This window comes from Salmo salar, chromosome ssa03 (assembly GCF_905237065.1).
Source record: "Salmo salar chromosome ssa03, Ssal_v3.1, whole genome shotgun sequence".
In the NCBI taxonomy this organism is placed as follows: domain Eukaryota; kingdom Metazoa; phylum Chordata; class Actinopteri; order Salmoniformes; family Salmonidae; genus Salmo; species Salmo salar.
The window spans coordinates 66824986-66849376 of record NC_059444.1 but is presented as its reverse complement, the minus strand read 5'-3'; the positions used below and the strand labels follow the sequence as shown (position 1 = coordinate 66849376).

The window sequence follows — 24391 nt, the reverse complement described above, 5'->3', positions numbered from 1 at the left end:
GCACCAAAGCACCCTGCGATATCTATTACACACCGATGGACCCCTAGATAGGCTCCCACACTGATACCAGCCTAGGGGCTAAACTCTGCAGCGCTCGGCCCATGTGACTAGAACCCCACCCAACACTGAATCCAAACGACCGACTAATTAGGAATGTCTGCAGACTGCTACTGGTGGTTACCTCCCTGAAAAACCCCAGGTAATAAGTGGGACTAAATAGTCTATAAAAAAGTGTAATTGTCATTAATGAAAGCTTGGGCTAACATGGCTCAACTGATTCCGAGACACTGTTAGGATATGAGGCATGACGTGGATATTATGGCTCTGTAATTGGACGCCTTCGTCAGCCATAAATCACACAATTACAACTAGCACGGGGCCGGAGTGATGGTGGCGAGCATGCCTTGTCAAAATAGCCCAGAAATTAGACTGGCACTCACGTTTACGCACTGACATACAGTACCAGTCAAAAGTTTGGACACACCTACTCACTTAAGGGTTTTTCTTTATTCTTACTATTTTCTACATTGTAGAATAATAGTGAAGACATCAAAACTATGAAATAATACATATAGAATCATGGAGAAACCAAAAAAGTGTTACAAAAAATCAACATCTATTTAAGATTTTAGATTCTTCAAAGTAGCCACTCTTGCCTTGATGATAGCTTTGCACATTCTTGGCATTCTCTCAACAAGCTTCATGAGGAATGCTTTTCCAACAGTGTTGAAGGAGTTCCCACATATGCAGAGCACTTGTTGGCTGCCTTTCCATCACTCTGCGGTCCAACTCATCCCAAACCACCTCAATTGGGTTGAGGTTGGGTGATTGTGGAGGCCAGGTCATCTGATGCAGGACTCCATCACTCTCCTTGGTCAAAACGCCCTTACACAGCCTGGAGGTGTGTTTTGGGTCATTGTCCTGTTGAAAAACCAATGATAGTCCCACTAAGCACAAACCAGATGGGAAGGCGTATCACTGCAGAATGCTGTGGAAGTCATGCTGGTTAAGTGTGCCTCAAATTCTAAATAAATCACTGACAGTGTCACCAGCAGAGCACCCCCACACCATCCCATGTCCTCCTCTATGCTTCAAAGTTCTTGAAATGTTCCGTATTGACTGACCTTCATGTCTTAAAGTAATGATGGACTGTCATTTCTCTTTGCTTATTTGAGCTGTTCTTGCCATAATATGGACCTGGTATTTTACCAAATAGGGCTATCTTCTGTGTACCACCTCCACCTTGTCACAACACAACTGATTGGCTCAAATTCATTAAGAAGGAAAGACATTCCACAAATGTACTTTTAACAAGACACACCTGTTAATTGACATGCATTCCAAGTGACTACCTCACGAAGCTGGTTGAGATAATGCCAAGAGTGTGCAAAGCTGTCATCAAGGCAAAGGGTGGCTACTTTGAAGAATCTCATTTGTTTAACACTTTTTTGGTTACTACCATAACATAGTTTTGATGTCTTTACTATTATTCTACAATGTAGAAAATAGTAAAAATAAAGAAAAACCCTTGAATGAGTAGGTGTGTCCAAACTTTTGACAGGTTCTGTAACAGAGTGCCATCACACTGGCAAAAGATAGCCGTACACACAAAATAACAGTAGCACAGTGTGCTCTCTCTCTTTCTATCTCTCTCTCTCTCTCGTACACACACACACACACACACACACACACACACACACACACACACACACACACACACACACACACACACACACACACACACACACACACACACACACACACACACACACACAGGGCCGTGCTGTTGTGTTTCCTGGAAATTCATAATACGGAGAAGCGATCAAAAGCTTTCATTTATAATTAATGCGCATGTGCTTTCTACAGTCACAACACAAGTGATATTGGGCAAAGTATACAATGCAGGGGAATATTGACTTCCAGTATTATCTAAAAGGTGAGGTTTGTCTGTGACAGCAGCATGTACTATCAGGTCCCCGAGGGGATGAGCTGGCCCCTAGAACACAGGGCCAAACCGCTGAGAGGAGTGAACTATGTTGGCTCTAGTGGAAAAGTACATGCAAGGCCTTTAGCTGGCTGCTGGGGAGGAAGAGGGGGGTCTATTTGAACCTGAGGTCTGGACGTGATGTTCTGCAGCAGCCACTCACAGCCCCCTCATTACCATACACAGCCAGGCATACATTCACATGTTTACCGAGAGTCATTGAGTGTATAATGGTGTCTATTTCAAGAGAGAGGATGTTGGAGTGCCAATCGCTCTCTCTCTCTCTCTCTCTTCTCATTATGTGTCAGGCCTGACAGTCGGGATATTTTCATGAATACGAAGAACAAATACAATATGTAATTTTTATTGCCTGCTTTGATATTTAGGAGTGCGGAGGACAACAACACGTCTAAACTGTTTATGACCCGTTTATTCATTCACTATCTTTGCCCGGAACTTGTACTGCAGTACTGAGAAATTGTGTCAAAGACCCAAACATTTTCTCCAAAAGAAGCCATGAAGTTTGTATCTTAATCTGTTTTCAGGTGGAGAAGGATTCGATTTTCATAATATGTGCAATATGCAAGAAATTGGCAAATAGGGACAAAGCATTATTTCTGTCACACTGGCATGTGCACGAAACCCAATATCTGTGGCTTGTCTTTGAATATCAAGTGTCTTGAAGGAGAAAAGTACTAAACAACGCCTGAAGTTGTGTAATGTGTTTTGATACAACCATGAAGGTAAGCAGTTGGTCCTGTAATAACTCTTAGATTTCTATTTACACCCACTCTTCTGATTGCAGGAGAAAAGTTAATCTCCTCCCTGACTTGTGGGCTCACCGCCCCATATGCTTATCAGTGTATGTGAGCAATTCCACTTCAGCTGGCCTATTTCCATTTTAAACATCCTTTACAGGTGTGTATGATTTCAAAGTGTTGCCTTTTGGAATGGTGAGAAAACCAGAGTGACCCCCGTGCCAATAACGGCCCGGTAATCACTTTAAATGTGTTTTATTGACAGCTTTTCACAGACCAGAGCCACAATAATCTGTCCTCCTCCATCCATCTCATTCCAAGCTGTTATTTTTGGAACCAGGATCCTGCCTTTGGATTAGTAGGTGTGCAGGGTATTTCCTTTGTGTGCATGTGTGTGTGTGTGTGCGTGCGTGCGTGTGCGTGCGTGTGCGTGTCGTTTGAAAGAGAGACAACAGTTTGAAAATATTGCATTTGTCCTTCTTGCGTGCAGGGATTTAAATGGTCTGAATTGAATTTGGTGCTGCAGCAGTTGCTTAAAAGAAGATATGGGGATATAGATACCCGCTCAAAATCTGCCTCCCATGAGTGAAAACCAACAGCTCTTGTGTACAGTCAAATGAATCAAAATGGTACCCTGAAATATGCTTAGGCAAGAGCACAACCTGATCCAGTTCAGTACTGTGGTGTCCATGTCTGTCTGCATTACACCCCTGCAAAGGCAGAGGACAAAGGGACAAAGGGACAAAACATCCCAGACCTTGTGCCACTAAGACTTACTGTACGACAAACTAACAATTGAGGATGAAAACTCTATTCTCTTCCCAATGGCTACTACGGCTTCGAAAAAGTTCGCTTATTGACTGCATAGATACAGTGTCCTAACTAGTTCACTTATTGAGTGCATAGATACAGTGTCCTAACTAGTTCACTTATTGACTGCATAGATACAGTGTCCTAACTAGTTCACTGTCCTAACTAGTTCACTTATTGACTGCATAGATACAGTGTCCTAACTAGTTCACTTATTGACTGCATAGATACAGAGTCCTAACTGACTTTCAAGAGGCTTGGACTGTAATATTGCTTTGGTTACAGGTTGGATGGATGGTGACCAGGGTTCTTCAGTATAGTGTGTGATAACTGCTGTTTACTGTACCAGAGCAATAACAGCAGCTATCACTTGACCTGTATCAAATTCCTCACGTTTCTATCTCCGATAATGGTAAATAGTAATACGTTACTTTGTTCTCCACTCAGGTGAATGATGGATTTAATTTTAAAGTATTCATTTAACGTTTTAATTAATGGATTTTGATGAATTGTAAGCATTAATTCATGGGACATGTCATTTGGAGACTACGGCACATTTTGCAAAGGTGTGAGACAGGTTACATTATTAAAGGGTGTAATTCAGCGCTGGAGCATCTGTTTTGGCAGCATGTTTAAACCCTTGTGAGAGACGCTGGAGACTAGGATTCCAGTACAGTATCTCTTTTCCACCGTTGTTTTTATGCATGATCATCACTATTTCTTGCAGGCGTAAGGCTGTCATGCCTGTCTCCAGCCGTCTTCCAGGGCTGTGTGCGTCTCCGCTCCCAGCCAATGATGAGACTCCCCACGAGGATAATGACGTCTAGGAGCGCTTCCCAATAGATGTCCCGTGTTTAATCCCACCCAGCACTCAGTCACGAGGCACGCCGCAGAGTAAGCCTCAGCTCCGTCAACAGCACCACCACATCCGGAGCTGTCACACCAACATGGTACCTGTGTGACAACTATTGTAATATTTCAATCAAACACTTTGTTCGGAGTGTTCGTTGTACAGTTCTAAGAGACCCACCTCCATTAACTACTGTATAAGAAGCAGTGCTTGACCTGGGCAGAACCTCCTATTTTCTACTGCTTGTGCTCCGGTTGCTCCTACAGAATATTAGCTCAAAAGTATCGTGGAGCTCCTGCATCTAAATATAAACAGTACCGGCACCCAAAATGAGTACCGGCACCTATTTCAGTCCAAATCAAGCAATGAAAGAAGCACAACACAAAGTAGAATATCTTTGACAATGTACTTTCTGTATTCTTTATCAAGATATCATCTAGAAAATTAAAGTAGATTAAATAATGGTGAGTAATTGCAGTGTATTGCCACACAATATAAAGGCTGATGATTCATAGCCAGCTATACAGAACAAAACTTTTCATATCATTTAGTTACATACCAAATGGAACAGCTTACCTATAGTATATTCATATATGCAAATAAACTTAAATGACGGTACAAACATAGAGGCCTGTGTGCAAAAGGTGATGTGAGTCCCACTAGATCAAACCCGCCTGTCACGCCCTGACCATAGAGAGCCCTTGTTTCTCTATGGTATAGTAGGTCAGGGCGTGACTGGGGGTGTTCTATGTTGTTTATTTCTATGTTGTGTTCTAGTTTCTTTTTCTATGTTGGAGTTTTTGTATGATTCCCAATTAGTGGCAGCTGGTAATCGTTGTCTCTAATTGGGGATCATATTTAAGTAGCTGTTTTTCCCACCTGTGTTTGTGGGATATTATTTTGTATTTTGTGCATTTGCACCACGTAGTCATGTTTCGTTATTAGTTTATTGATTTATTGTTTTGTTCTTGCTAAGTTTCACTTTATAATAAAGATGTGAAATGCTACTCACGCTGCGCCTTGGTCCAATCATTACGACGATCGTGACACCGCCTGAGTTTTCTGTGGCAGTAGTTACGAGTGCCAGAGGACTTCATTTGCATCACCACAGTCAGTGAAGTGAGTCCGCCAACACCTTCAATTATGAAACAATTAGCATTCATAAGTTTGCTTGTGAAAAGCTGTAAGATTGAATTGCAGTTAGTCATCCTCTGAATGAATTCATGAAGCGCTTCCTATTCGCTATGCTCCACGGGGCTAATTTTCATCTGCTGGCTCATCCCTGCTCTCTCTGGGACGGTGTCAGTTGTACTCACAGACACCAAAAGGTCATAAATTAGCAATAAGGACCATTGAAGTAGACAAGTTGTTACGCTTCAACCCGGTGATACTTTCAAGAGGAGCTTTAAAAAAAAACAGTTTTGCATATAAATATATTCATAGATGGTATTTATTTCATTTCTGCCCATCAAAAGGGAAAGGTGGAGAATAAGTTCCCATGCTCACCTCTTTTTATGAATGGCCCTAAATATATGGAGCAATTGTTTGTGTTTGAAAAGCAAATGTTTCACATTAGTTGTGTGTTGGAAATAGCCAGTGGACAAGAGTACCTGATCATCAGCATCATAATAATCATGCTGTGTGTGAAAGTGTTTCGGTATCATCAACTGACACAACTTTAAACATCATCAAAGTGTCACAATGTGAAACCTGTGCGTCTACGTCACTCTGGCCTAGCAGCAGCGCTAAAGCCCTCGTAGCTGTTTTGTGTAATATAATGGTGTTGACCCTAATGGCTGTGGGCCTCACTATTGAGTTATTATTTTTATGCAAGCACTAAGCTCCCAGACTCTTTCATAACACTGTCAGCACAGCGCGCCCAACTCTCAGAAAAAATTTAGGAGAGAAGTGATATTTTATTCACTCGTGGCAGAGTACAATTCATAATACGGCTCGACTGATTCCCAGTTTTAATTAAAAACTAGCCTTAGTGCCGGTGGTAACATCCTGATTTATTAAGACCCAACCTCATCCACACAAGACTGAGTCCACAGTGGGTGAGGGGGTGGGGAGAAGGTGGTGGGCAAAATGCCTAGGAGGGGGGAAAGTGATTTGTTTCACACAGCAAGGTGGTACAGTAGGCAGGCAGTGTGTGTGGTAACATTTCATTACAGAGTTGCTTTGGCAAGTTTGTTTTAAAAAATAATAGTATGGGAAAAAATGATATGCAGTGTATATATAACAGACACTATTGGAGAATGGCCAGTGCAGCAAATTTCACATGAATTGATGGAATTTGCTTCGGTCTGGCAGTAATGTTAGGTTTATGTCACCCTCCCATTTAAATCACAGCTACAACGGAATCCCTTGATGCAGAGAGATTTTAATTAAAAACGGTGAGAGAGAGAGAGTGTGCTGGCAAGAGAGGGAGGCAGATTGAATGAAAGAGAGAAAGTTATAAAGATAGAGAGGCAGGACCAAAGTTAGATCAGAGCTGTGATACACATAAGGGACAGAAGAAAATAAGAGAGGGAACAGTGTGGAAAAGGGAATGGTGGCAGGACAGAGGAGAAAGACTAAAAATGCGTATTCAGGGGTAAAATGAAACTAGGAAAAGTTTAAAGTACAGTGAGGGAAAAAAGTATTTGATCCCCTGCTGATTTTGTACGTTTGCCCACTGACAAAGAAATGATCAGTCTATAATTTTAATGTTAGGTTTATTTGAACAGTGAGAGACAGAATAACAACAAAAAAATCCAGAAAAACGCATGTCAAAAATTTTATAAATAGATTTTTTCCCCATTCTGCTCACAGTACAGGTCAGATGTTTTACCGTGTGTGTGTGTGTGTGTGTGTGTGTGTGTGTGTGTGTGTGTGTGTGTGTGTGTGTGTGTGTGTGTGTGTGTGTGTGTGTGCAACTGCGCCTTTCCTCTATTTTCATTCCCCCTTGTCTTCTCCACATCTCCCTTCCTTAGTCACTCTCACTGAGTGATTCTTTAAGGTTTGGCACACACTGGCGATGCAGACCACAGCCAAACACACAGCCATAAACAAGCACACACAGACAAAAACACCCACACTTTGACTGATGCATACGTATACAATGCAATAATCAATTTATGTACACTATATAATGCCCTTACCTTAGGTAATGAACATGTAGAAACACACTCACACACTACCCCAGCCAGTCATCTTTAACCATACTGCCTTCTCAATTACACATCCTTTACCTTGGACAAATGGACACAAACACGGTATCTACTGTAGATCAGGGCTTGGTAGCTCGTGCCCTAAGGAGCCATGGGGGATTCTGTTCCTCGTATCCCCGACTTCATAAGACACATCAATTCTCCTCCTCAACGAAGCCCAATCAATGGCAGCAACATGAAAGGTGGCTGATCGGCCCGCCCCCCAGGGGCTGGTCCTCTAGCATGCAGCCGGCCTCCTCAGTAAACCCAGGGGCTGGTCCTCTAGCATGCAGCCGGCCTCCTCAGTAAACCCAGGGGCTGGTCCTCTAGCATGCAGCCGGCCTCCTCAGTAAACCCAGGGGCTGGTCCTCTAGCATGCAGCCGGCCTCCTCAGTAAACCCAGGGGCTGGTCCTCTAGCATGCAGCCGGCCTCCTCAGTAAACCCAGGGGCTGGTCCTCTAGCATGCAGCCGGCCTCCTCAGTAAACCCAGGGGCTGGTCCTCTAGCACGCAGCCGGCCTCCTCAGTAAACCCAGGGGCTGGTCCTCTAGCATGCAGCCGGCCTCCTCAGTAAACCCCGGGGCTGGTCCTCTAGCATGCAGCCGGCCTCCTCAGTAAACCCAGGGGCTGGTCCTCTAGCATGCAGCCGGCCTCCTCAGTAAACCCAGGGGCTGGTCCTCTAGCATGCAGCCGGCCTCCTCAGTAAACCCAGGGGCTGGTCCTCTAGCATGCAGCCGGCCTCCTCAGTAAACCCAGGGGCTGGTCCTCTAGCACGCAGCCGGGCTCCTCAGTAAACCCAGGGGCTGGTCCTCTAGCATGCAGCCGGCCTCCTCAGTAAACCCAGGGGCTGGTCCTCTAGCACGCAGCCGGCCTCCTCAGTAAACCCAGGGGCTGGTCCTCTAGCACGCAGCCGGCCTCCTCAGTAAACCCAGGGGCTGGTCCTCTAGCATGCAGCCGGCCTCCTCAGTAAACCCAGGGGCTGGTCCTCTAGCATGCAGCCGGCCTCCTCAGTAAACCCAGGGGCTGGTCCTCTAGCATGCAGCCGGCCTCCTCAGTAAACCCAGGGGCTGGTCCTCTAGCACGCAGCCGGGCTCCTCAGATACTGACTCAGCTCTGGGAGGGCAGGGGGAGCTGGAGCCAACCACCACCAGGAATGAGCCCTCTCCTCAGTAAACCCAGGGTAAACCCTTTAATTGGACATCATACATGTACATTTGAATGAAAGTAGGATAGCAGGGTGTCAATACTGAAACGTTTCTTACTTTATGTCTAATGCATGCTTTTGTATGGCCTAGTTAGATAGTGTCAATTGACCTTTAAGAACTTTTAGAGGGTAAATGGTGCCAACTCTTATATAAATCATCATTAGGCTTCAGCCATATTTCGTTCACCTGTGAAAAGCTTTAAGATGTTTTGAACATTTTCTAGTGGCTTTACGCGTTTGTTTCTCTAGAGCCACTGATCACATCCATCCACAACTCTCCCTCATGTCTTCACATTGGTCTTGACTGATGTTTATCACGGTCGACACGATGCAATATACCACGTCTTTCTTGTCCTGGAGGTTTGAGCCAGAAGAGGCCATCTATCCCACACTCACAGTGTGTGTCCATTGATCTTAAATAACTGGATGGGTAGAAGGATCATTAGGCTAGTGCTATGGTGGTAGCTATCTAGTCCACCTTCTCTCTACTCCTTGAGCCACAAAACACACTCTCTCTCACACTTAATGAGTGTGCCATCAGGGTCTGGCGGTGTGAACGTATCAGGGTCTGGCGGTGTGAACGTATCAGGGTCTGGCGGTGTGAACGTATCAGGGTCTGGCTGTGTGAACGTATCAGGGTCTGGCGGTGTGAATGTATCAGGGTCTGGCAGTGTGAAGGTATCAGGGTCTGGCTGTGTGAATGTATCAGGGTCTGGCAGTGTGAACGTATCAGGGTCTGGCTATCGGTGTGAACGTATCAGGGTCTGGCTACCGGTGTGAACGTATCAGGGTCTGGCGTGTGACGATCAGGGTCTGGCGGTGTGAACGTATCAGGGTCTGGCGGTGTGAACGTATCAGGGTCTGGCGGTGTGAACGTATCAGGGTCTGGCGGTGTGAACGTATCAGGGTCTGGCGGTGTGAACGTATCAGGGTCTGGCGGTGTGAACGTATCAGGGTCTGACGGTGGGAACGTATCAGGGTCTGACGGTGGGAACGTATCAGGGTCTGACGGTGGGAACGTATCAGGGTCTGACGGTGTGAACGTATCAGGGTCTGCCGGTGTGAACGTATCAGGGTCTGGCGGTGTGAACGTATCAGGGTCTGGCGGTGTGAACGTATCAGGGTCTGGCGGTGTGAACGTATCAGGGTCTGGCGGTGGGAACGTATCAGGGTCTGCCGGTGTGAACGTATCAGGGTCTGTCTGACGGTGTGAACGTATCAGGGTCTGGCGGTGTGAATGTATCAGGGTCTGGCGGTGTGAACGTATCAGGGTCTGTCTGACGGTGTGAACGTATCAGGGTCTGCCGGTGTGAACGTATCAGGGTCTGGCGGTGGGAACGTATCAGGGTCTGGCGGTATGAACGTATCAGGGTCTGGCGGTATGAACGTATCAGGGTCTGGCGGTGTGAACGTATCAGGGTCTGGCGATGTGAACGTATCAGGGTCTGGCGGTGTGAACGTATCAGGGTCTGGCGGTGTGAACGTATCAGGGTCTGGCGGTGTGAACGTATCAGGGTCTGGCGGTATGAACGTATCAGGGTCTGGCGGTGTGAATGTATCAGGGTCTGCCGGTGTGAACGTATCAGGGTCTGGCGGTGTGAATGTATCAGGGTCTGGCGGTGTGAACGTATCAGGGTCTGGCGGTGTGAACGTATCAGGGTCTGGCGGTGTGAACATATCAGGGTCTGGCTGCCGGCATGAACGTATCAGGGTCTGGCGGTGTGAATGTATCAGGGTCTGGCGGTGTGAACGTATCATGGTCTGGCGGTATGAACGTATCAGGGTCTGGCGGTGTGAACGTATCAGGGTCTGGCGGTGTGAACGTATCAGGGTCTGGCGGTGTGAACGTATCAGGGTCAGGCTGCCGGTGTGAATGTATCAGGGTCTGGTGGTGTGAACGTATCAGGGTCTGCCGGTGTGAACGTATCAGGGTCTGGCGGTGTGAACGAATCAGGGTCTGGCGGTGTGAACGTATCAAGGTCTGCCGGTGTGAACGTATCAGGGTCTGCCGGTGTGAACGTATCAGGGTCTGGCGGTGTGATCGTATCAGGGTCTGGCTGCCGGTGTGAATGTATCGGGGTCTGGCAGTGTGAACGTATCAGGGTCTGCCGGTGTGAACGTATCAGGGTCTGGCGGTGTGAACGTAACAGGGTCTGGCGGGTGAACGTATCAGGGTCTGGCGGTGTGAACGTATCAGGGTCTGCCGGTGTGAACTTATCAGGGTCTGCCGGTGTGAACGTATCAGGGTCTGGCGGTGTGAACGTATCAGGGTCTGTCTGGCGGTGTGAACGTATCAGGGTCTGTCTGGCGGTGTGAACGTGGCCTAATTGTCTCAGCATTCGAGGTGGTGAATATTTGTGGTTGTGGCTTCATTTAGCACCCCATCGTCTTCCTATAGGAGCTTTATTTACAGTTTGTGTTCTCCACCCCCTCCGCCCTCATACCTCCCTCACTGCACCACCTCCCAGCTCTCCTCTCAGCCACCATCTTTAATTCAAACACCCCCCCCCCTTTGCCCCCCACCATTCCTCTCTTGTCATGGTTAATTAATTGCCAAGCTGTTCACTGCCGATGCCAACTGTAACATAGACAAACACTGATACGTTAATACCCACATACATTCATGCTCGCCGACTCTCCTGACAGAAAACTCCCTTGGTCCAGTATTGGAAGATGTTACAGGACAATAATGGAGATGTTATACAGTGCCTTCAGAATTCACAGCCCTACAAATTCTAACATTAGTAAAAATAAAATATATTTAAAAAAGACTAATAAAACACTAATATATCTTGACTAGATAAGTATTCAACCCCCTGAGTTAATACATGTTAGAATCACATTTGGCAGTGATTACAGCTTTGTCTTTCTGGGTAAGTTCTTAAGAGCTTTACACACCTGGATTGTGCAACATTTTCCCATTATTCTTTTCAAAATTCTTTAAGCTCTGTCAAATTGGTTGTTGATCATTGCTAGACAACCATTTTCAGGCAAATTTAAGTCAAAACTGTAACTCAGCCACTCAGGAACATTCACAGTCTTCTTGGTAAGCAACTCCAGTGTAGATTTGGCCTTGGGTTTTAGGTTATTATCCTGCTGAAAGGTGCATTCATCACCCAGTGTCTGGTGGAAAGCAGACTTAACAAGGTTTTCCTCTAGGATTTTGCCTGTTCTTAGCTCCATTCCATTTATTTTTTATCCTGAAAAAGTCCCCAGTCCTTAACAATTACAAGCAAATCCATAACATGATGCATTCACCACTATGCTTGAAAATATGGAGAGTGGTACTCAGTAATGTATTATTTTGGATTTGGCCCAAACATAACACTTTGTATTATGGACAAAAGGTTCATTGCTTTGCCGCATGTTATGCAGTATTACTTTAGTGCCTTGTTGCCAACAGTTTTGGAATATTTTTATTCTGTACAGGCTTTCTTCACTCTGTAAATTAGGTTAGTATTGTAGAGTAACTACTGTACAATGTTGTTAATCCATCCTCAGTTTTCTCCTATCACAGCCATTCAACTCTGTAACTGTTTTTAAGTCACCATTGGCCTCGTTTTCCTGAGCGGTTTCCTTCCTCTCCGGCAACTGAGTTAGAAAGGACATCTGTATCTTTGTAGTGACTGGGTATATTATTGATACATCATTCAAAGTGTAATTAGTAACTTCACCATGCTCAAAGTGATATTCAATGTCTGTTTTTTTTTACCCATCTACCAATAGGTGCCCTTCTTTGTGAGGCATTGGAAAACCTCCCTCATCTTTGTGGTTCACTGCTCGACTGAGGGACCTTACAGATAATTGTGTGTGGGGTACAGAGATGAAGTAGTCATTCAAAAATCATGTTAAACACTATTATTGCACACAGAGTGAGTCCATGCAATTTATTATGACTTGTTAAGTATTTTGGCTTAGTTATTGACTTAAGACATTTCAGCTTTTCATTTTTTATTAATTAGTAAAAATGTTGAAAAACATAATTCCGCTTTGACATGATGAGGTATTGTGTGCAAGCCAGTGACCAAAAAATCGAAATGTAATACACTTTAAAATCAGGCTGTAAAATAGCACAATGTGGAAAAAGTCAAAGGGTGTGAAGTGAGCACCGTCTGTATTTATCAAGGGGGAGGTGCGTCCCAGAAACTATGTTGCAGGTAATCCACATTACCTGGCAGTTTAACTTTGTTGAATTTGGGACACTTTGCACTGAGGTGTTTAAGCAGCCACTGTGTTTGAAATGTATCGCTTGTATGGCTGAGTGGCGGTTGAGAAGAGATTCAAAATAAGTTCTGACAATTATTCAGTTTGCTTCCCAGATAGAAAAAAGTCAGGAGGGGGAAATCTAAATTAAATACTGAAAATATTGCATGTATTCAACCCGGGGTTTGAAACTCAGTTGCGTTGCAGTTAAGCAGCGGATGTGACTAAATAGAAAATGACAAGAGAAACTGAGTGTTCCCTATAATACAGTGGTTAGACTAAATCTGTGCAAATGAATCTGTGGGAGGGTGACATCCACAGAGCAAAGCGGTGGTGCTGTACTTTTATAATCCAACCTTGATAAACAATATTCATTAGCTCTCAACTATGTTTGGCTTCAGTAATCAATGAGAGTTACACGTGAAATTGATTGAATACATGCAATTATTTACACCAGAGTGCTTTAAATTATGATGTTGTGCTGCATTGGCTGTTCTCAGATATTATAGTGTCACACACTTTGACGAGCGTGTTGAGATTGAACCCCCCTGTTTTCAATTCTACTCGATGCTGGTTACAGTGTGGCAACTTCTATACAACGTAACATCCTTGGGCGTGTCATTGTTTCATCAAGACATCGCTCCCTCTCCCTAATATAGGTCAGAGAGAGGCTCAACCAGTTATTCCTCTCAGTGGTAAATATATGTCTGCAGTGCCCAACACTCACAGCTCTTTGCTGCCACATTTCACAGATCTTGACAGTAACTGGATGGTAATCTCTCAGGGGAGAATTAGGTTCCTATTGGCAGTTGTGCTAGGAAAACTCCTGGGGGCAATTTTCCCTAACACAGTCTAATCAATAACTTCTAATATTATCTACTAGTCACATCAATCCTTCTGATTCCTTAGGGTGGCAGGGGTTGCTGGCTGGCGAGGTTACTCAAGCAAAGTGTCCATTAACTATGACATTTCAATACCAGTGGGAAGAGAGGCTGGACTATGGCAGTGTTAGCCTCTCAGAAAAACCTGCACTTCAGGATAGACAAGGGTCACTCACTTGGTATATTTGTACCGTACCTTTCATGATTGGGACATCACAAACGGGCTTTTATGAATGTAAGTGTTTTGCTTGGTGGATATGGCAACCTTATAATGTATCAGAACACAGAGTAATGTACAAAATACTGTATGTAGACTATTGCATCTAGGAAAAGAGCCTATTGCTTTGATAGGATGAATTAAACCCCAGTCCATCTCAAAGCTTTAATTTCTACCCAGAGACCACTGCCTCTGTAGTTAAGCAAAGGTAAAAATGTTGAATAACATTACTTTCACATTCGTAAGATTTATGACCGTAGAAAATGCTACGGTAATCCTATACAGCAAATATAGAACTTGTCCTGGCATTTTCAAACAGAGTGTTCTTATAAAGCTATGGTTAGTCTGTGAACATTCATATTAATGCATCATGCAGGTTCCACACAGGTTGTGAAGCTTAACGTTTTTGTTACTTCAGATACGTATGGGACATTTGAATAAAACGAACTCCCTGTGGCTCAAGTTACGTGCAGCAAGGCCTGGATTTGTATGTCTAGCACCACAACATCATTGCTGAGTTGATATATAGAGATATCTGAAGATGCCGACCTACATCAGCATTGTACAGCAAAATGAGAAGAAAACATTCCTAACACATAAAAACACCACAGCCTTTGGGTGGAGAGGAAAATGGGTTCAGTAAGTCGGAAGTTTACATACACTTAGGTTGGAGTCATTAAAACTCGTTTTTCAACCACTCAACAAATTTCTTCTTAACAAACCATAGCTTTGGCAAGTCGGTTAGGACATCTACTTTGTGCATGACACATTTTTCCAACAATTGTTTACAGACAGATTATTTCACTTATAATTCACTGTATCACAATTCCAGTGGGTTAGAAGTTTACATACACTAAGTTGACTGTGCCTTTAAACAGCTTGGAAAATTCCAGAAAATAATGTTATGGCTTTAGAAGTTTCTGATAGGCTAATTTACATCATTTGAGTCAATTGGAGGTGTACCTGTGGATGTATTTCAAGGCCTACCTTCAAACTCAGTGTCTCTTGCTTGACATCATGGGAAAATCAAAAGAAATCAGCCAAGACATCAGAAAAAGTATTGTAGACCTCCACAAGTCTGGTTCATGCTTGGGAGTAATTTCCAAACGCCTGAAGGTACCACGTTCATCTGTACAAACAATAGTACGCAAGTATAAACACCATGGGACCACACAGCCGTCATACCGCTCAGGAAGGAGACACGTTCTGTCTCCTAGAGATGAATGCACTTTGGTGCGAAAAGTGCAAATCAATCCCAGAACAACAGCAAAGGTCCCTCTGAAGATGCTGAAGGAAACAGGCACAAAAGTATCTATATCCACAGTAAAACAAGTCCTATATTGACATAACCTGAAAGGCCGCTCAGCAAGGAAGAAGCCACTGCTCCAATACCACAATAAAAAATCCAGACTACGGTTTGCAACTGCACATGGGGACAAAGATCATACTTTTTGGAGAAATATCCTCTGGTCTGAAGTAACAAAAATAGAACTGTTTGGCCATAATGACCATCATTATGTTTGGAGGAAAAAGGGGGAGGCTTGCAAGCTGAAAGAACACCATCCCAACCGTGAAGCACGGGGTGGCAGCATCATGTTGTGGGGGGTGCTTTGCTGCAGGAGGGACTGGTGCACTTCACAAAATAGATGGCTTCATGGGGAAGGAAAATTATGTGGATATATTGAAGCAACATCTCTAGACATCAGTCACGAAGTTAAAGCTTGGTCGCAAATGGGTCTTTCAAATGGACAATGACCCCAAGCATACTTCCAAAGTTGTGGCAAAATGGCTTAAGGACAACAAAGTCAAGGTATTGGAGTGGCCATCACAAAATCCTGACCTCAATCCCACAGAAAATATGTGGGCAGAACTGAAAAACGAGTGCGAGCAAGAAGGCCTACAAACCTGACTCAGTTACACCAGCTCTGTCAGAAGGAATGAGTCAAAATTCACCCAACTTATTGTGGGAAGCTTGTGGAAGTCTAACCAAAACGTTTGACCCAAGTTAAACAATTTAAAGGCAATGCTACCAAATACTAATTTAGTGTATGTAAACTTCTGACCCACTGGGAATGTGATGAAAGAAATAAAAGCTGAAAGAAATCATTCTCTCTACTATTATTCTGACATTTCACATTCTTAAAATAAAGTGGTGATCCTAACTGACCTAAGACAGGGAATTTTTTTACAAGGATTAAATGTCAGGAATTGTAAAAAAAACGGAGTTTAAATGTGTTTGTCTAAGGTGTATGTAAACTTCTGACTTCAACTGTACAACTGTTCAAAGCGATCGATGTACATGTAGGTATCCATAGATACATACAGCAACTGGAGCATCAACATACACCTCGGAAGTCTCGACACGGCAGTATCCAAAGAAGTGCCTGAAGGTAACAGATGTCACCAAAGCAAATGTTGGAATACAATGCTCAGCTAATGATTGGGTCTCGAGGCAGTTTTCCAGGTGACTTATGTTCCTCTGTGGAGACAAGGATGAGTGAAGGTGTATTGATTCCTGTTGACAGTTCAGTCAGTTCTATGCTCAGCCTGACATGTGTCAGGTCAATCTAAAAAGGTGATTCTGGTAGATCCAATTAATATTCATTTATAGCATTACCTCCACAATAAAGCCTATTAAAGCCAATAGTTTCCATATAATTCTACAATAGCCACTACATTCTTCAATAATTGGATATTAGCCAGATTGATGTTGAATATATTCTACAGATCCTAACCCAGAAAGACTACACAGCAATCATCTGTTTTTATATGTCCCCGAATAGTCACAAATAGGCCTACAATATTGGAATAGTATTGTTGCTGATCCAATACACACCACACCATACTCTCACAAGCCATCAAACACAAGCAACATACACCCAATAGCCATTCTATTCCCTACTCTACTATATCTAGGCCTATGTACATCTACAGAAACTTGAAGAATAGTCTTAGTCTCTTTACTATCCTTCCCTCCTAACTAACTCTCAGGATCTCAATTTTGCCTCCTTTTATGGATAAGTTGAAAGAAAAATTCTCTCTCTCTCTATTCAGCAAAGAGGGTAAAGCAGTATAAAACACTAGAGCAGGTGTGAAGATATTGTCAAGATACATAACTCCATGTGTAGTAAGTCTTACTCATCCTTTAATCTTTTAATTAGGTTTTATGGTGAGGGGGAGGGCAGAGTGTGCTTATTTTAGAATATTTCAGACTATTTTCAAGATCAAAGGTTGTAGCTGTATTGTATTGTATATGCCACTGCATGTCTACCTCTGACATGTGTTGGGATCCATGCTTGTATGTGCTGCTCGAGTGTCTATTTTTAAACCGCTTTGATGACTTAGTAAAAGAAAACACCATTTTAAAAGGTTTCCTTTCTACCAGTTCAAATAGCAATCTATTATCTTGCTCTCCATCTGCTTCAGGACCATTCTCTCCATCAGTCAAAAGAAAAATGACTAACGCAAGAGCCAAGCCACAGAGCACTGAAACATAACTGTGCATGGCAATGATAAAGGCTAGAGTAATACAACAAAGAGAAGAAATCCAATTTGTAATAGGTATACATGAGCTATAGATAAGACCTAAAACAGATCTATGAACTAGAATTCTGATAGACCAATATCCTTATTCAAACCATTATTCTAAAATGTCCTGTTTAGTTTCTAAGCTTCATAAAAGATTAGAGAGAAAAAAAATGATTGATTTTAGGCCTAATAGCCTCATTTAGAAAAATATTGCTATTAAAAAGGCTTAAACACACTTGATGTAAAAGTCGGTGGAGTTGAAACGGAGTAGTGAAACGGATAATATTATTCAATAGTATTGCTGATCTAGTTATGTTCTATATCAATGCTAGGTCTAATAATGCGACATCAGCCGTTAGTAACACAGTATAGAGTGTTCCATGAACAGTAAAGAAGGCCGTTGTAAGGGCGGTGCTTTTCAGTTATAGTAGTAATAGTGTAATAGCATTTGTAGTGTGCTCACATCCAGAGCCCATAAGAGAATAATTTAGTTTCTCAGTCTCACACTCCATACAGTGGCTCAGTCTCTTGAAAGTCACGCCTGATTAACAGTGCACAGAGAAAAAGACGATAGGAGGGTGGAAAAGGGGGAGAGCGTACGTTCAAAGTCAAAATGATAGTGAGAGTCAGAGGATGCATATGAGAGAGGGAACGGGTATTGAGAGTGAGATGAGCTGAACGCATTGCAAAGGGGGAAATATGAAAAATATGATAATGGCTCTGGTTGATAATAGCTGTTTACGAGCCATTATTTACTGTTTCTGTATTCATATACGTAGCGAGCCCAATCTCAGTCGGACTTCAGGGAATAACAAATGTCTTCCTTCATCTTATCACACATACCAAAACACAGACACACATAGGCCTACATACAAAATCTGCACACAATCTACACACAAACAAGCACTCACAAATGGGCACACCCTTTTGCCACAAAATCTCATTCAACAAATCCTTTAATTGCTTGATCAATATCCGTAGAGCCATGCAAATGAAGCTAGTAGTCAATAGCGGCTGGGTCAGGTTGAATAACCAAGTATAGCTCACACACTGACGCAGTCCATCGATCAAAAAGCGCACCACGCTAAAATCCTGTGCCCCTTTCCACCACAAGGCCTGCAGGTCTCACGCTGCACCACTACCACCACAAACCATCTCCACATTGATATGTATATGCTGGAGATTACAGTTTTATGGGACACCAAAAATGTGTAAACTTGGAGATGTTGTAGAATTTGAGATGATGTTGTTGACTCATTTTCACAGACGAGCAGAAGAATATCAACACGAGACAAACTCTCATACATACAGTATCCCCAGTGTGTAAACTACAGTGGCTGACTAACACACACACAGGGATGAGCTGGGTTGTGTGGGTAGTTGCTGTAAGACAATGATAGTCTAAAAAAGGTCCATCAGTGTGTCCTACCTTGTGTATTGGCAGCCAAAATGTCATCCCTGCTTCTCAGAAGTAGCATGATGGTGTGGCCTGGGACTCCTCTCTCCCTCTCATAGCCTCAGACTGAGGGAGGGTGAACTGAGATGCACACACATGGAAAAAGACAAGAAAGAGATGCATCACAATAGCTTAATGAAAAACTTTAAAACAGCTCTGTCATTGAACTATAACACAGGAACCTGTTACATCTACAAACCAAGTAGCATTGAAGTATGTATTATATTATGACAGTTCATTTACATTTTAATGGCTATGATGATACTGTGCATGCAGGCCTGAATATCCAAAGACCGTGTGTAAATGGAAGGAAAAAGACCCAACACATCAATAAGGTATGAGACACATCAGATAATATGAGCCATATTTTTGGTCTTGGATTTTATTTCATACTACACTGATGTCTTGATATAATCATGTACATAGGCCTTTGAGATTGGCATCCTTGGGTTCTCAAGAGCTAGCCTAAGGGGGCTTACAGCTTCCCACTCTTGGGTTCTCAGCTGAAGGTACAGACCACAGCAGGGTCCATGTTAACTACAATCCCGATGCTCTGTTTAACGTTTGAAAACGTTAATAATCCTCGCTTGCGATACATTTTTGGAAACTTAAAGCCCTCTATTCTCAAATCAAAATAACTTCACAAATGCAAAATATACACTTACTGTACACTGTTTAAAGTGGTTTTAACACAGTTGCAGTCGACAGTAATTTTCAGTTACAACACTATTCTGACGTCCTTTTTCCGTTACACTGTCACGACTTCTGCCGAAGTCGTTGCCCCTCCTTGTTCGGGCGGTGCTAGGCGGTCGACGTCACCAGTCTTCTAGCCATCATTGATCCGTTTTTCATTTTCCATTGGTTTTGTCTTGTCTTCCTACACACCTGGTTCCAATCCCATTCATTACATGTTGTGTATTTAACCCTCTGTTTCCCCTCATGTCCTTGTCAGAGATTGTTTGTTATGTGCTCGTGTTGTTGGATTGGTGCGCGACGGGTTATTGTACCCATGTTTATTTTATTATGTACTTTGGTTTTGGAGTTTGTATTTACTTTATTAAACTACTCCAGTTACACCAAGTTTGTTTCTCCTGCGCCTGACTTCCCTGCCACCTACACACGACGTGACATACACACAGGTGTTCAGAGACACTTCGATAGCTAATTAAAACAGGGGGTCGCCTCTGTCTTCCGTAAACAAGGGCTGTAACATGGAAATATGGCTGCCCTAACCCTATACATTTAAATGTTTTATTCATTTAGCAGACGCTCCTATACACAGCGATTTGCAGAAGCCATTAAGGTTAAGTGCCTTGCTCAAAGGGCACATTGACAGATGTTTCACCTAGTCGGCTCAGGGATTTGAACCAGCAACCTTTCGGTTACTGGCCCAACACTCTAAACCACAAGGCTACTTGCCACCCCTGTAAAGGTGTGTAGTAACTATTTTTTAATGTATTATTATTCTTTCTCACTGATGTGAAAGTTAAGTTCTAAATGTTTCCAAAACCGTATGGCAAGCGAGGCATAGTGACGTTCAGACAAAGCTTCAGGACAGCGTCGGAGCCTTTGCCTTGGGCGGCAGACAGGTTTATGTACAGACGGTATACAGTGCCTTCAGAAAGTATTCACCAGACTTTTTTCACATTTTGTTGTGTTACAAAGTGGGATTAAAATTGATTTAATTTTAATTTTTTGTCAATGATCTACACAAAATACTGTAGTCATTGTGGAGAAAAAATTCCAACGTTTGTAAAAAATGTATGAAACATAAAAAACGTAATATCTTGATTAGATAAGTATTCAATCCTCTGAATCAATACATGTTAGAATCCCCTTTGTCAGCAATTACATCTGTGAATCTATCTGGGTAAATATGCCTGTCACTATTTATTTCAAAATTGTTCAAGCTCTGTCAAATTGGTTGTTGATCATTGCTAGATTTTCAAGCAGATTTACAATGCCTTTCGAAAGTATTCAGTACTTTGTTTTAGCACCTTTGGCAGCAATTACAGCCTTGATTCTTCTTAGGTATAAAACTTGTCACACCTGTATTTGGGGAGTTTGTCCCATTCTTCTCTGCAGATCCTCTCAACCTCTATCAGGTTGGATGGGGAGTGTCGCTGCACAGCTGTTTTCAGGTCTCTACAGAGATGTTTGATCGGGTGCAAGTCCGGTCTCTGGCTGGGCCACTCAAGGACATTCAGAGACTTGTCCCAAAGCCACTCCTGTGTTGTCTTGGCTGTGTGCTTAGGGTCATTGTCCTTCTGGAGCAGGTTTTCGTCAAGGATCTCTCTGTACTTTGCTCCGTTCATCTTTCCCTCGATCCTGACTAGTGTCCCAGTCCCTGCCACTGTAAAACATCCACACAGCATGATGCTGCCACCATACTTCATTGTAGGGATGGTGCCAGGTTTCCTCCAGATGTGACGCTTGGCATTCAGACCAAAGAGTTAAATCTTGGTTTCATCAGACCAGAGAATCTCATTTCTCATGGTCTGAGAGTCCTTTAAGTGCCTTTTGGCAAACACCAAGCGGGCTGCCATGTGCTTTTTACTGAGGAGTGGCTTCTGTCTGGCCACTCTACCATAAAGGCCTGATTGGTGGAGTGCTGCAGAGATGATTGTCCTTCTGGAAGATGCTTCCATCTCCACAGAGGAACTCTGGAGCTCTGTCAGAGTGACCATTGGGTTCTCCCCCGATGGCTCAGTTTGGAAGAGTCTTGGTGGTTCCAAATTTCTTCCATTTAAGAATGATGGAGGAACTCTTTGGCCTGAATGCCAAGCGTCACGTCTGGAGGAAACCTGGCACCATCCCTGTGGTGGCAACATCATACTGCGGGGATGTTTTTATGCGCCAGGGACTGGGAGTCTAGTCAGGAACGAGGGAAAGATGAACGGAGCAAAGTACAGAGAGATCCTTGATGAAAACCTGCTTCAGAGCTCTGACAACCTCAGACTGGGGCAAAGGTTCACCTTCCAACAGGACAATGACCCTAAGCACACAGCCAAGACAATGCAGGCGTTGCTTCGGGACAAGTCTATGAATGTTCTTGAGTGGCTCAGCCAGAGCCCAGAATTGAACCCGATCTAACATCTCTGTAGAGACCTGAAAATAGCTGTGCAGCGAGGATCTGCAGAGAAGAATGGGAGAAACTCCCCAAATACAAGTCTGCCAAGCTTGTAGCATCATACCCAAGAAGACTCGAGGCTGTAATCATTGGTTTTTCAACAAAGTACTGAGTAAATCAATTTAGATTATTTTTTTCATTTTACCCCCCCCCCCTACAAAACACTGTACATTGCACTGACCCCGGTCTGACCCTGGTTGTAAAGGTTAGACAACAATCTTTCCAAATGTACCATGCCCTTCTGAAGTTTAGAATGTACTGCTCTCCTGTTTTTTTATGTGTAATTGGCTCAGATTTCAAGTTTAGTTTACCTCCCTCCTGTCCGGCCTACTCTATAGCTTTTTCAGTGTTAAATTGAGAATATTAATCGACACATATTGGCCTCGATACCTCATGAGTTTATTAACGAATTTGGCAGAGCATGAACGGTGTGGAGAGATTCAAAATGAACCTTCCTTTGATTTATCTCCTCGCTAAATCCTAATCCTTTCTATCAGTTGATTGAGAATGTGGTTGGATTTTCGCGCCTCAAAACACTCAGTGGTTTCAGGGAAAACGGCACGAGCGCTAAATCCTCATTGGGTCAGAGTGTAAAGTGATTTTCAATGTAATTGCTCTCCAAAGCTCAACTTTTCTTATTTTCACCTTTTCTGCGATGCCGTATTTGTTTCTATAGAGTTTCCATCTGACTGCAGCGGATCTGTTATTGATGAACAAGGAATAGGGAGGATGGGAGAGGTTAGGAACACATTATAAATGGATGTGCAATCACACACATGGTGAATTTGGCAATAGGCTTCAGAGGTCCTAAATGTGATTCATGGGAACTTCGAGATAGGCATGTGCTTTCTTGCTGGGTCAGACAGACAGTGAATGAGAGCTTCCATTAGAACACTAGGCTCTTTATACCTAGTGTAGGTCCAAATTCCAGCAGGCACTCTGATTGGTGCTTGCAGACAACCACACCTGACGCTTCTCTAAACTGATGAGGCCAACAAATGATGCTGTTTCCCTTCAATACAAGCAATTATGTATTTTACCCAAATGTACTGTATGTACTAAACTGTCTCCATTCCCCCTTAGTACAGTAGGAGTGTAATGAATAACTTCTATTAATCCTAATTATAACCATGCATATCTCAAAATACCCTACAAGCAATTTCTCAATGAATGAAAGTGGATTTGTCTGTTCAAGGGCATGTTGCATAGGCCATACTTTAGGTAAATAAATTATTAATTAAATATGCTGATAAATAATGAACTATGTCTCTAGGGCAACAGATTGTAAGTTCTATATTTAATAGATTGATAGGCCTCACACAGACACATGCTGTACACAGCATAGTCACAGTGACATACACTTAACACATGAACCAAGAGGGTGACCCTAAATGGAAACGTCAGAGAAAAATAATAGAGAAAGCTAACATCCAGCCACTATTTCTACCCATTAATACACACAAAATGGCATAAATGCTGAACACATTTTCCTGTAGTTATATCCTCTCTTACGTCGTTGTGTCAATACGACTCTTCTTAATCAGCTATGATGAATTATTAAACAGACTTTTTATAGCAGATCATGACCCATATTCTCCAGTCTTGGAGTGAATAAACTGCCAATAAATAGTCTCCTCGCCCCATATACTGTAGCTCCCTCCTATCACCAAGTGAGCAAGGCCAGTGTCTGATCCACAGATGCATTCAGTGGATTGAATGAGAGGGAGACTGACAGATTACTCCAAGTTTGAGATGGTTTCATAATCTTAGGGAAGAAGTAGGCCTAAGACATGGGTTAGGCCCTGTCTGTGTTAGACAGCATAGCGAGTGACAAAGATTAGGGGTGGTTGAATGGAGATTCTGAATGTTCACGGCCCCTGCTGTCTCCTGGCCTTGCTATTGAGTCAGCAATGACTGCAGCACGTACAGCATGACATGTAGAAGATGCAGGACAACATTGTCTTTTTGATGGTGGAGATCATATGCAAACTTCTATGTTTTATGATGAAACTCCAGCGTATTTAAATGGTTACATAAGTTAAACAATTTCAGAACGCATCCTGAATAATTCACATCCAGTGGTCCTGCAGTGCCAAATGGCATTTTAGAATATGTCCATTTATGGAAATAATAATATGCCATTTAGCAGACACTTTTAACTAAAGCGACTTACAGTCACG

The 24391-nt window shown here is 43.1% G+C and overlaps 1 protein-coding gene across 1 annotated transcript in view; it reads right to left on the bottom strand.

The window, feature by feature from the left end:
* Positions 1-24391, bottom strand: part of LOC106601208 (glutamate receptor ionotropic, NMDA 2B) — an 88184-nt gene that overhangs the window by 59810 nt on the left and 3983 nt on the right. Inside the window, 1 exon segment of the mRNA XM_014193217.2 lies at positions 19055-19162. Coding sequence (XP_014048692.2) covers positions 19055-19081 — 27 coding nt within the window. The 5' untranslated portion in view covers positions 19082-19162.